The sequence below is a fragment of the Lacerta agilis genome, chromosome 11 (assembly GCF_009819535.1).
Source record: "Lacerta agilis isolate rLacAgi1 chromosome 11, rLacAgi1.pri, whole genome shotgun sequence".
Taxonomy (NCBI): Eukaryota; Metazoa; Chordata; class Lepidosauria; order Squamata; family Lacertidae; genus Lacerta; species Lacerta agilis.
Window position 1 is genome coordinate 19,699,447 of NC_046322.1, and position 13,294 is coordinate 19,712,740.

The 13,294-nt window shown below is 45.3% G+C and overlaps 1 protein-coding gene across 2 annotated transcripts in view; it reads right to left on the reverse strand.

The window, feature by feature from the left end:
- Positions 1–7,810, reverse strand: part of HCN1 (hyperpolarization activated cyclic nucleotide gated potassium channel 1) — a 169,000-nt gene extending 161,190 nt beyond the window's left edge. For both annotated transcript variants that reach the window (XR_004427553.1, XM_033164142.1), the window contains exon 1: positions 7,289–7,810. Coding sequence is in view for 1 of the 2 variants with exons in the window: in XM_033164142.1 (XP_033020033.1) it covers positions 7,289–7,692 (404 nt within the window). In the remaining variant the exon portion in view is untranslated. The remainder of the gene's footprint in view (positions 1–7,288) is intronic.
- Positions 7,811–13,294: the final 5,484 nt, after the last annotated feature.

Genomic DNA, 13,294 nt, shown 5'->3' on the forward strand with positions numbered 1-13,294 from the left:
AAGCCCTGCAGCAAAACAGGCAAAGCAAAGTTGCTACAAATCAAAGCACAAGAAGAACTACAACACCAACAAGGGAAACAAAACACATTATGTATACCACCTAAAAAAGATTACAGATTAAGTGGTTTATAAATCTTTTTAAAAGCCACCAGGATGCCAAAAGAAAAACAGTAATCCAGCAGCGACCGCTACATTATTCATTGATGTTTGCACAATAAACTGCTTTGAGGGGTGTTTTTTTTTCCTTTTACAATCAAGAAGTGTATACATTTTATGAAACAACCAAACAAATATTACTACTACTACACACAGGAAATATAGGACCACAGCCTATATATAACCAAAATATAATTGCAGGTGTCTATTTTCTAGGTATTTTGGACTAGACAACATTTTTTCCCCATTTCAATACAACCAATTCCTATAAAATATGTATGTTATACATACATTTACTCCTGTAGCCAAGAAAGCCTGAAATGTTTCCTTAGAGTACCACTGTTAAATATATGGTCAATTTGTGCTGTGTAAATTATTTTCGTTTTCTCTTACTGTTTTGTGGTTCCACTCTCTCCCCAATTGCTAATAAGTGGAAACTTGCTGGAAATAGGGTGGGGGGGGTTAGGGGATACAGAAGGAATGTTTGTTCCTCTGCTCTACTCCATTCTCACAACACTGCCTCCCTCTCCTGCAAACACTCCCCTGCTCACTTGAATCGTCATACATGAAGCCAAACACCCCGCACGGCACAGGCCCACCTCCTGCCGTGTCCCACAAAAAGGAACCCTCGCACATAGGTCCTATTTTCTATGTTTCTTCCACTTCCTCATCCTACTCATGGCTCCTTCTTCTTCCTCATCCCATTTGCCAGCCCCGAGAGCGATAGCCAGGAGCAGATGAATTAAAAACCAGTTTGTTTGCTCTGTGGTCAGGATGCTCAGCCCTAAGATGATGAGTTGATGCTTGGATTGAGCTGGTAAATGAAGTAGCATGAGCTTTCCACCAGCCCTTCACTTAACCATCTGCTTCAGGAGCAGGATCACTTCTAACACATATACAGCAGGGGATGTTATGCTGATGGAAACAAATGAAGCAGGCCTTGCATGCCTGGTCACCAGCTCAACGCAAGCCTCTGCTGCTCAGGGCTCAGATGGAGGGAGTACTCAGCTGTTTCAGGCTCTGGGGAGAGCAGTGGAACATAGGAAGCTGCCTTCTACATCTAGCTCGGTATGGTCGACTCTCACTGCAGCAGCTCTCCAGGATTTTTTTTTTTTTTTAAGGGGGGACATTCCCAGCCCTACCTGGAATCTTCTGCATGCAAAACAGATGCTTCCCCAACCTGATTAAGAAGCCAGCTCTTGAAAGCATCGGCCCTGGATTAGCACTGATGCAGGTGTTTAACATTAACCATGGTTCAGGCTGACCAATGAAGTCTTGCAAGTTTTGCATCTGAGAGGGAATAAATGCATGGCACACTCCAGGTCTTTCTTAAATTGTCTTGGTTTCAATAGGACTCTGTGCTTCTTATACAGTTATGTTCCACTGAGATATGTGCCACATAGATTTGCTCCCGTAGGTGCAATTTGTTGGGTTGCGCCCACCAATTAAGAGGACCAGAACAAGATGGAATGGATGGTTTCGAGTTACTAATGGAGCTTCCAGGAGAAATACCCCATAATAGAGCAAATCTGTATTAACAGCGAAATGAGTTGCAAGGTTTTATGAATCAGTATTAATCAAATTTCAGGGGGGGGGGGGGAACAGAGCTAGTTATTTCAAATATTATATGAAACCAGCATTCAAAATTAGTCAGGCACATTTTGCACCTGGCTATTGGCCACTTGCGACCAAGTGAAGATGCCCAAACACCATTATGGCATCTGTAGTCTCCATCATCTGGAGGTGCATGCCTGGGGATCATTGGATCTTGACTGTTTTCACACACTAACAACACATTGTGTAGAATTCTACCTATGATATTTTATCTGTACAATCAGAACGAAATTCATTAACCCAAAAGTTGTATTGAAAAATGTGAACTTTGAGCTGTCTAACCCCATAATGGCAACTAGACATTCTGTTTTGGCAACTGTAGTCCTGGTTTTGGCGCCTAGCTCATATATCTGAGTTTCTAACACTGTATAATGAAACCAAATGATACGATGGAAGTCTGTGGCTACGGAAGGCAACAAAAAGTCTGTGCTATATCCACTCCTCCCAGGTAACATCTGAGGTCAGAAGTCATGAATCTCTCCCATGAGGATCTGTGCAAGTCTAGGTACACATTTAGCTTAAGGAAGATATGCATGTTACCACTTCACACCCTTGCCTGGAAACATGGAAAGAGGAAGCATGAATTAGCCACACATCCTTTCTGCAAGCCCAGTTAATGCCCACAGATATGTGAAGGTCACATTCTATTCTTCGCAATTGATCATGTGCATGAATACTGTAATACCAGTGCCTGTTAGGTGTAGGAACGTCTTTCTTAGGAAGCCACGTTCCCAATTTTAAATGCACAAGTAGGCCACTTGAAGAAACCCATGGAAATTTCCACCCTTCACAGGCAGGCATATTGTTGCCCTCATCCAGATACAACCTTGCTCTCTCACCATTCATCTCTCAGACTCAACACTATGCATTTCCTAAGAAGCCCTATTAAACCCATACGCAGGTCCCTTCAACCTTCTAGCCCTGGCAATGACTTCCCAGCAAGATGGAGCTTCAGGTGGATCAAAACCAGGTTGGTAGGAAAGCTGGAAGAGGCCAGACAGGGGAAGTAGATTGATCTGGAACTGATTTTATTCAGCACAGTAAGTATCATCAGCACAACTCATTTCATTTCTATCAAAATTCATTTAGTTCATAGCATCCAGGTTGATTTACATTCTATAGTACGTGTAAAAATTTAATCTGGTGATTATGCATGAAGGTAACTTTGCTAGTATGAAGAATAAGACTATCCATCCAAACACAGTTGCTTCGTGCCTACATGAGACACAAGAACTGCCAATGGAACTACATACCAAAAGGTTCATTCACAAATACAAAAGTGGTTCACAAAAAATGCTCCAAAGTGTTGGGTCTGCAAGATGGACCCAGGTTCCTGACAATGCCAAACTTGTTGTTTCACTGTGTGGATATAACCACATATCCATTTTGTGTGTGTGTGTGTGTGTGTGTGTGTATACACACGCATAAGCAGGATGTAGACAGAGTCAGTTAATATGCCTGTTAGAATGTAGGTAGTGATAAAAGTGTTCCCACTCATTCATTTTCTTGAATAGTTCATTATCGCCAGCCCAGAGCAGACCCCAAATAATTGCAAGGGCAGAACTATTTCATACTCCAGTTCCTTTTTGTACCAGATTTTAAGAAGCAAGCAAGACACATGCAAAGACACATACATGGTGCCACCATCAAGATAGACGTGTGGTGACATGAAGTCTATACCCTGGCCTTTGACACCTGACTCACCCTATTCAATTGACTGAAAATTGTTCAAATTGAATTTAATCTTGTATGTTTATGCTGTTGGAGCTCACTTTGGGACCTTATAAGGATGGGATGGGAAGGGAAGGGAAGGGAAGGGAAGGGAAGGGAAGGGAAGGGGGGGAATTCAGCAGCAACAACCACCACACAGATGTGCTGGCTTGATCAGGAAAATGACAGGGTACCGATTTCATTTTCATGACAGTAAACACTGATCATTTTAGCATACACGTAGATAGCATTCACAACCAACAACACACTATATATATATATATATATATATACACACACACTCTGTGTGTGTGTGTGTGTGTGTGTGTGTATACACACACACTTTCAAAATAGCGTACCAGAATGAAAACTGTAGTTCAGCCCTAATAATCTCTTCACATAATTGCTGACTTCCATTTTTTTCAGCGAGGCTCCCAGAGGTGAGGCAGCTCATTGGAATAGTATTTTGTGACCATTTGTCTCTGTCTACAATCACCAGGACGTACTGATTTCCTTAATTTCTTAAACATGCCAATACACTATTTATCCATTGTTTCTGCAAAGCACAGGCCATAAGTAAGATTTCCCCTCAAATTTGCTTATTGTTTTTCTTTTTATTTTATTATGTGTTTTGTATTCTCATTGTGTATTTTTCTGTTGTGAAGCGCCCTGAGATGATGAAGATGATGGTGATGATATGTAAGGACAGCTGAACTGACTAGTATACATTAAAATGCCAGCACTATCATAGATTAGTAGAGACAGGCACTGAATTACCACCAACTGGTAAAGCTCAAGGACTATTTACTAGACACCACTTTCTCAGATTACCTGCACAAATTCATATACAGTACAGTATATTTTTTTACCACGAGATGTTTGGTCCTATAGAGAAGCATTTTTTTCACAGCATCCATAAGCAACTCAATATTTATTACAAATACATTTTACATGAAAGGATTCCAAAGCAAACAATCCCTTAGTATGTTGAGATGCCATGGTGCTCTGAGTATACACAATGTTTGCATGGAAATTCATGACCTAAACATATGAAACCTTGTAATTAGTAAACAATATGCAAAGGTTAATTGTATTAGCATCTTTTGTACAGCTATACACATTAGAATAAAGCGATACAACAATCTTTGGAGATGCATTTTTCTATTATATTGTGTGTAGCTATCCTTTTTCAGATTTAAATGGCCTTCTTGCCCATCTCACTCTACCCTTCCTGCAATCTATCTCACGCAAGGCACAACTGATTCTTTTCCATCTACCTGACAGATCTCATGAATATGAAGACTGTTCCAAGCCAACTATGAATGGTATGTCTCAGAAGGTCACTGAAACTTAACACTGCTTTCTCCCTTATTACATCCTCCGTTCTCTTTTGCACACATGAGTAGGGAAAACTACATCTGCTACAGTATATATGGGAGCAGACATGATGTATACTCTGGAAATGACAAGGACACAGATTCCAAGGTTAAAGCTGGGATTTCCAGATGCATTATTATTCAATACCCTGGATAGCTCCCTGTTAAGGATGGTGCATAAATTCTACCAGTTAATGTTATTTCTCCCCACACGTATCCCTCCAGCACATAATAGTATAGCTCAAGGAGATACTGCTCTCTGGATGACTTTCAAGCACCAGGTAAATTAATAAGGACAAACCCCACTCTGGCCAAAAATCATTAAGCAAAATCCCAGTTGCCCTCAATCCATGTAATCCTTTTTTTCAGGTTCCTGCTTTTTATTAAGCTAATAGCACAGCGTTTCCAAAAGTATCTGGGAAGAGAGCTAAAAATGTGCAGTTGTCAGACAAAAAAGCTTTCACACGCATATCAGACTGAGCGACAATAACAAGCAGTGCAAATTTTAACTAAGAGCCTGAATCTTACATGTTCATGGTTTTTAAACTTCCCATGCTATACCACGACTCAAGACCTAAAAGCTTTCATTTTAAGTGCAACACACACACACACAGAGAGAGAGAGAGAGAGAGAGAGAGAGAGAGTCCTATTTTTCTCTGTCTTCTGTCTTTCTGATTTGCTCGCTTTCTTGTCTTTTTCTGACATACAGCACTAAGACAGACTGAGGCATGAAGGAACTAAAGTTTTAATCAAAGAACCTAAAGCCTTGTGAATGCATTATTCCCTAAATATAGAAGGGGTAGATGGAGATTGTGCCAGATGACCCTGCCCCCTTGACACAGCTATAGTCCACACAATGGACAGAATAGCCACATAGAGACTTAAACACGTAGGCCCCATTCGCAAAAATCATGCAAACACCATTAGGAGACAATAAATGCAACACGTTGGGTGTGCCAAGGAGGCAGAGCCAGTTGGCAAGATTACAATCTTCTCCCCTGCCCCAACAATGTATAGAGAAGAACATCTGCACAGGACGTTAGTCAAGGTCAGTTGCACTGCTCCCGTAGCCAGCACCATACAAGGATTTTTTAAATAAAGCAAAGGGTGTTTATTCTCCTGGGACAGCTTGATGGGGAATAAGTCACGATGACTTTGGATATTTAAAATAGGAAGGTACGTATTTTAGATGTTTGCAGTTTCTGGGTTTGAGAGAAAACAGTATTCTCTCAATTTTAGTTATCATGCCCCAGTTTCCACGCAGTTCTTCCAAGATAGCCAAAACGATTACCTTTTCCTTTGCAGATGCAAAAATTATACTCCCTAAATTGGGGAGCAGGGGGAGAGAATCAAGCCACATTTTACATGCTCAGCTGGCCAAAGTTCTGTTGTTTTTTTTTCCTGTGCAAAGCTCCATTTTACTGGAATGCCCAAAAAGTGCCCCATGAAACTTCCAGCATCCTGGGAGGGGAGGGCTCCCTTATACCTTCCACCTGGAAAAGGGATGTGAGAGTTCTACTTAAGTGCAAATGGAAAATAATCTAACTTCCTTCTCTGAAGGTCAGTGACATGTCACCTGGGCAAGACTGGAAGTTGGTCAATAAGCGGCATTTGTGTTTCTTCTATTTAGATGAGAGTTCAGTGGAAACAAATTGGGGTTGAGTTATTTCACTGTGTTCGGTACAGCCGATGGAAAGAAAGTCTAGTCTAGGAGTGAGGAACCTCCAATCCTCCGGCCATTGTTGGACTCCAGCTCCAATCAGCCGCACCCAGGATGGCCCATAGTCGCCCAACAACTTCTGGAAGGCCATTGGCTCACTGTCCTTCCAAAAACGGAGGGTTGTGGGACCCTGAGGTTCCAAGAACTAGGGAAAAGTCTAAGGTTACAATCTTGCACACAGCACACCTGAACGGAATGGAGCTTACTTCTGAGCAACGCTACAAATTAAACAAGAAGCCAACCTGGGCTTCTGTGCATATGTGTGAGCACTTTCAAAGCTCTGTGGGAAGAGCTCTTCGATGCTCCCCATTCCAGCACTTGGCATGTTCTTTCCCTGAACGCCAACGAAGACTTTGCAAAGGGGGAGGGCGGAGGAAATATGTTGGAGGGGATCAAGCTCAGGAAAACTGCCATTCTTCAGAACTCTGAGCCTCTGTCGAGGCGGGTTGAGTGGTGACAAGACAGAGGAGGAGATAGGAATATTTATTTCTTCCAGAGGGTTCAACTTCGGCTACCCACTTCAGGGACTGGCATCAAAATTGGGCACCAGAGCATCACAGACACTTAAAATGCCCAAACAGCACAAGCAGATCTTTGGGGAGGCAGAGCTGACACGTGCCCCGTTTTTTGCGCGCGCGCCGTGACCAACAGAAATATCGATTCCCCGACCCACCCCAAAAGATAACCCCAGACGACCCCTCCCGCCCCTCACCTGAAATCGCTATAAGGGTGGATGATCCAGAAGCCTGCAGTTTTAACCCTTTCCTGCTCCTTCTCCACCGCCTTCTGGCTGCCGAACATGCGGAGGGAGAATTTGTTGACCCCGGGCTGCAGCATGGAGGTGAACTGGCGCTGCATGAAGCCGTATTGGCGCCCGGCGGCGTCGGCGTCGTCGAAGCCCACCGCCGGCTCCTCGCCGCCGCCGCCGCCGCTTCCTCCGTCCACTTTGAAGCACACCGAGTTGCCATGGTCCTTGAGGCTGCCGCTGCCGCCGCCGGCTCCCGGGCTGCCCAGCGCCTTGTCCGTCGCCGCCGCGTTGCCCTGGAAGCAGGCGTTGGCGCTGGGGCTGCCGTCGTCGCGGCTGCCGGGCGATGAGCCGGGCTTGCTGCCCTCCATGCCTCTGCCCAGCGAGCGGCCGGGAGGCGGAGGAAGGGAGGTGGCGCGGAAGAGCGAGCGAGGGAGGGAGCGCCGGCCAGGCGAGCCGGCTCCGTCTTGCAGCGGCGGCGGCTGCGACTGCTGCCCGCCCTTCAGCGGCTCCTCAGCCCCTTCTGGCGCGCCTCGCGTGGAAAGGGGACCGACGGGAGAGGGGAGGAGGGCCGAGTTAGAGGCAGGCGGGCGGGCGGGCGGGCGGGCGGCAGGCTCCCTTCGAGCGCCCTCTGCCGACCGCAGCGGCGCGCCTGGGCCCGCTTCCCTTCGCTTGACATTGAGCGACCCGGACGAGCCCGGGAGGAGGGAGGGAGGGAGGGAGGGAGAGACGGAGGGAGGATGGAGCGCGCCGTTAGGCAGCTGGCCTGAGCCAGCGTTTCCTCCTCACATCGCCGCTACCCAAAGAAAGGGACCGGGGCTCCAAAGCTGGCTTCGCTTGCACAGATTGCCTTCCAACATCGCTCCTCGGTCCCTGTGCCTTTAGCACGAAAGACGGCTTCCGAGGTGGTGCAGGCAGGCATGGAGATGCTACCCACTTGGGGGTTTCGCATCGCAAACGGGGCGTCCGCCCGGTGCTGTTTGTGGCAACCGGGCGCGGCCCCCCCCCTCGAAAAGAGCTGTTCATTGAGCATTTCCCTCCCCCGGTTTGTCCGCAGCGAGGGACGTTACACGACGTTGACGCCTTGATGAGCATTCGTCTGCTTGGGATGAGGTTAGATGAGGTCGCATCAAGCATCGCACACACACACACACAGCCAGTTCCCAGCGAGCGTTCCTGTCCCCTATCGCAAAAAGTCGGGTGTTTCGGGGGAAGGGGGGTTCATTTATGAGTTTATTTACAACAAGTGCTTAAGTATCGCCCCTCTCATAAAATAGCAGGGTGGTGTTTAGCAACATGAACGCACACAGGCACACTAAACACATTCGGTGCAGGACATAGGAACAACATGGGAAGTTGTCTTATACTGAGTTAGACCTCCGGTTTATTTTAGCACATCCCTGCACTCCCAATCTGTTCTGCTGTTTTCATGTACATGCATAGAGAAGCTGCGGTTGCCCACATCTTCCCAGCACATGAGACACATTCAACCAGCCATCACTGCAGCATCTCACAGTGGCATTTTGTTGTGTGCATAAGCCATCGCAGATATCTGGGGAGGTGTCACCCAAAAGATGAAGAAAACTTGTACTTCGAAGGCAGAAGGGCAGAAATTGCAAGGAAGTGGAACCCAGCTGAGCATTAGGAGAAGGATCCTAATAGTAGGGTCTGTTTGAAAGTAGAACAGTTTGCAAACTTGTGACCCACCAAGGTAAACACGGCCCATCAGCTGTATTTCGTCGGCTGCCAGATATTTTGCAAAATACTGCCTCTGTTTCTGTCAGGCAGAAAAGGCAGGCAGCTAGCTAGGGTGAGCCTCCTACCCAGATGTTAATACCTGCTGGGTGAAGAGATGCTGTGGTTTGTGCCATGTTTTGCTTGCTTGAAACGAATGGGCCAGTTTTGCTAACCTAATTCTTTGTGCCTCTGGCATAAGAAGGAAAGAAAAATGAGGGATACTTCATCAGGCCAATTATTCATCCAAGCCTGTCCACACCTAGATGCTCCAGGAGTTTTTAGCTCTACAGTATTAATAAAAAACCACCCACTCTTGGCTTGCTTTGGGGCTCTAGTTTTGGCAAACAATAATGGAATTCTGTTTTAGATGTCTGTGGATTTTTTTTTTTAAAAAAAAATCCTGTCTCACTACGGGATTTGGAGTGGTTGACCTTCTGTTCCTTTTGTGTATCTAGGAAGAACAATGCACAGCCAGTGTGACATGTCGATGCCTCTTCATGATGTCTTTGCTTCACAGCATTTGATTTTCACATCATCTGGCAGCCTTTCAGGTGCACATAAAGCTTCCTATCAAGATCCCCGCTTGGACACACTAGTCTGAACTTGAGCCACTGAATGGCACTAATCACTTCCTTTGCACCATGAGAAAGGCACAGCTGGAGAAAGGCAGCTGATCATTATGCCAGTGCAGAAACATAGGTAGAGAACATGCACTTTGATTCAGTGGAATGGGAGAGCAAGGGAGATTGGAGCAACCCGCTATTAATCCGGAAGCTGCTTGTTAGTGCAGAATGCTGCAGCACAACTGCTGACAAGAGCGAGGCCTTGTCAGCATATAACACTTGCACTAAGAGATCTGTACTGGCTGCTGATTTGCTACTGGGCTGAGTTCAATGTGTTATTATTAGTATATAAAGCCCTTAGTGGGACACAGGAGGTGCTGTGGATGAAACCACTGAGCCTCTTGGGCTTGCTGATCAGAAGGCCGGCAGATCAAATCCCTGTGATGGAGTGAGCTCCCGTTGCTCTGTCCCAGCTCCTGCCAACCTAGCAGTTCGAAAGCACGCCAGTGCAAGTAGATAAATAGGTACCGCTGTGGCAGGAAGGTAAACAGTGTTTCCATGCGCTCTGGCACCACAGTGTTCCATTGCACCAGAAGTGGTTTAGTCATGCTGACCACATGACCCAGAAAGCTGTTTGTGGGCAGACAACGGCTCCCTCCCAGGACAAAAGCCTGAAAGCCTTTGACTGGACTTAACCGTCCAGGGGTCCTTTACCTTTTCCTTTACCTTTATAAAGTCCTTAACAAATTTAAATCAGTTTACCTCCGACATCACCTTACCCCACATGTGCCCACTTGACTGCTTCAATTGGTGGAATTGGCACAACTACAGGTGCCACATAATACCTGTTCCATATTTGTAAGGACTTGGTCACTTAATGTGGCTTCACCGACACTTCGGAACTCCTTGTCAATTGAGATGAAGCAGGCACCTTCACTCTACCCTTTTTGGCACCTGCTAAATAAAACATTCCTTTTTGGACAAGCCTATCCTGATGCTTAGAAAGTTGAGGTAATGTTAATCTGTTTTAGTATTTTCTAAATACTAAAACTTCTCTGTGTTTCAAGGTACAGTTGTAAATCCTCTGGAAGAAATTTAAAGACTATTTAAAAAACCGTGAAAAATTAGATATTTGAAGCAGAATCAGTGAATATAAGTGGCTTTAGTTATATGATGTTAGGTTAAAATAGTATACTAGAAATAATGTATATGGAATGTTTGTGTTATTAAGTGTAGTAATAAGTTATATGAGATAAGTTTGATATTATTTGATTTGGATTAAGAATAATGATGAATGATGAGAAAATAGTTACAAAGTTACTAAAGTAAATTAGTACTGAACGCAGTTGAGAGAACGGGGGAAGTCCCCATATAAGATTTGAAATTAGATTTAAACAATAAGCATATAATGTTCCAGTGTTCGTGTGTTAGGTATGTATAAGTTTTCTTTTTTCTTTTTTAGTTTGTTATTGTATTTGTAGTGTTTTAATTGTATTTGTGTGGTTTATCCTTGTGTATTTGTTGTTCAATGTGGAAAACTAATAAAAAATTTATATATAAAAAAGTAAATCCTTCTTTATATTTACAGTCAAGCACAGTGTGAATTTTATGAAATAAATAAATAAAATAAGAAAATGGTCAACGAGAATCAGCGCTAACACTACTAAGCCAGCAATATTCAGCCCAGTAATAACAATAAAACCACAAAAGTTATTAAAATCCAGACTGCAACATGTCATATAAAGGATCCAATGCAGGTATTGAATTATAAGTCTCCAAATTGTTTCCAAGCCATCCTGGATTTATCCTATATGTCCTGAAAAGCCATGTAAACTGTCTTATCAGTCATCCTGGCCAGTAAATTGGAGTAGTCCCAGCAGGAGATCCACTTTGACTGCACCTTCCTATTTCCAGTGAAATGCTTGCAGAAGAGTTAAAGTATGGATGAGTAAAATTTATAATACCGGTAATTCTAGGAGTAGAGTAAGTTAAGACAGCTAAGCTGCCTTGCTCAGTCACAGGAGAAATCACTGAGGTTTGTGTTTTACTGTTATGTTAATTGTTTATGACAGTGGGAAGTAACAGCAGACTTTATGTAGAGGTTTGGAGCTTTTAGAGTTAACAAGCTCAACCAGATTGTCCCACCCACAGGAGGAAGAGCGTCACCGGATGCTCTGTGTACTGTTGTACTTTGTAATGTGATACTTTCTGTTTCTGTTGTTCGGAGAACGGAGAGAAGGGAGAAGCCACCAACATGGCTTGCGTCTCTCCAGGAATGTAGATTTATGCCTTGTAAAATAAAGCTTCTAGATTAGAAAGAAGCCGGACTCTGTTGTCTGTAATATGCTGGCATACACAACCCCGCTGCGTGAGAGAAGATAAGAGAAGATAACTCTGCTGAATAGCACAGGAGACGGCAGCAAGGAGAACGTACAGGAGAGGTACGTGCGCTGAAGGAAGCGTGCCGGGCTCCAAGGTGTACTAAGGTTGGTTTGAAGTGTTTCCAACAATCAAAACACTTCAGGTTATGGATCCAGGCTTTTCCCCATTCTGGATTGATTCTGGAGCAGTTCCAAGGATCCAGAACGTGTGTGCCAAGCTGAGAAGTGCCTCCCTGGTTTGGACTGTGATGGAGCATCCAGGGAGTTTGCTTTGCCAGCAGGAGCATTCAGCAGTCTGCTGAATGGCTCAGGAGCCTAAAACCTGCTGCCAGAGGTTGGAAAGCAGCAGGGAAGCCCAGATCGAGGGCTGCAAAAGCAGTTGTACCTCTCTGGTGAAACCCCCATCTGTGGAGCCGGGTGAGAAGCTACAGATTCGTGAGTACGCTACCCCTGGGCAAGATGGAGGGAGCCATAGCATTCCCAGCAAGGAGGAGGGAAGCTTTTGTTTGCAAGCACCTCCAGCCTCATAGCTTCAATGCAGAGGGCTGTTCCCTGAGAGCGTTGATGTTTTGGCCAACGCCTGTGAGGAGGAAGGTCTGGCCAGTGCTTGTGAAGCCTGGAAGAAGACCCTAGCCCAGTTTCACGGGGCTGAGGGACTGGCTGAAGTGGCTTTGGAAAGCTCGCCCCCAGCTCGGCTTATGGCTGTTGAGAAGCAACAGTGCCATGGAAAGCAGGAGGGGGGCCAGATCGCCGTGGGCTTTGCTCCCAGAAAGGGAGGGGCTGTTTCCAAGTCTGAAGCCAGCATAAAGGCCTAGACTGTGGATCTGTGTTTTGGCACGTAGCCTGCACCTGGTCTTTTGTTGACGTGCATGGCTGAAGATAAGGCCAAGGACATGACGTGTGGTACTGGCCATGAGAATCGCAACAGCTCTACCACAGCCCAGGCGGAAGAGGACGCCTACTGTTGTGATGCAGTTGCCGTGGCAACGAAGGCCAACCCTGGTGAGCTGCGTGTGATGGTTGCCATCGTCATCGTCATCGTTCCTCCTGGTGGACATGTGAGGAACTGCGAGTTTCCTATAGAGCAGTTTGGAGAACTGACTGTTGGAGGCAAGAAAAGGCTTGACTTTTTGCTAACAGTCAAGGGACAGATCCAAGGGACAGAACTGGCGTTTTCTGTGGTTGTTGACATAACTGTGTATTGGTTGTCAAACCTTCTGTCCAATGTTTTTGCTGTTTGCTTTGTGCTTATCACCTGTTCTGCTTGCAGGGGCCAGAAGATGCTTCTACGC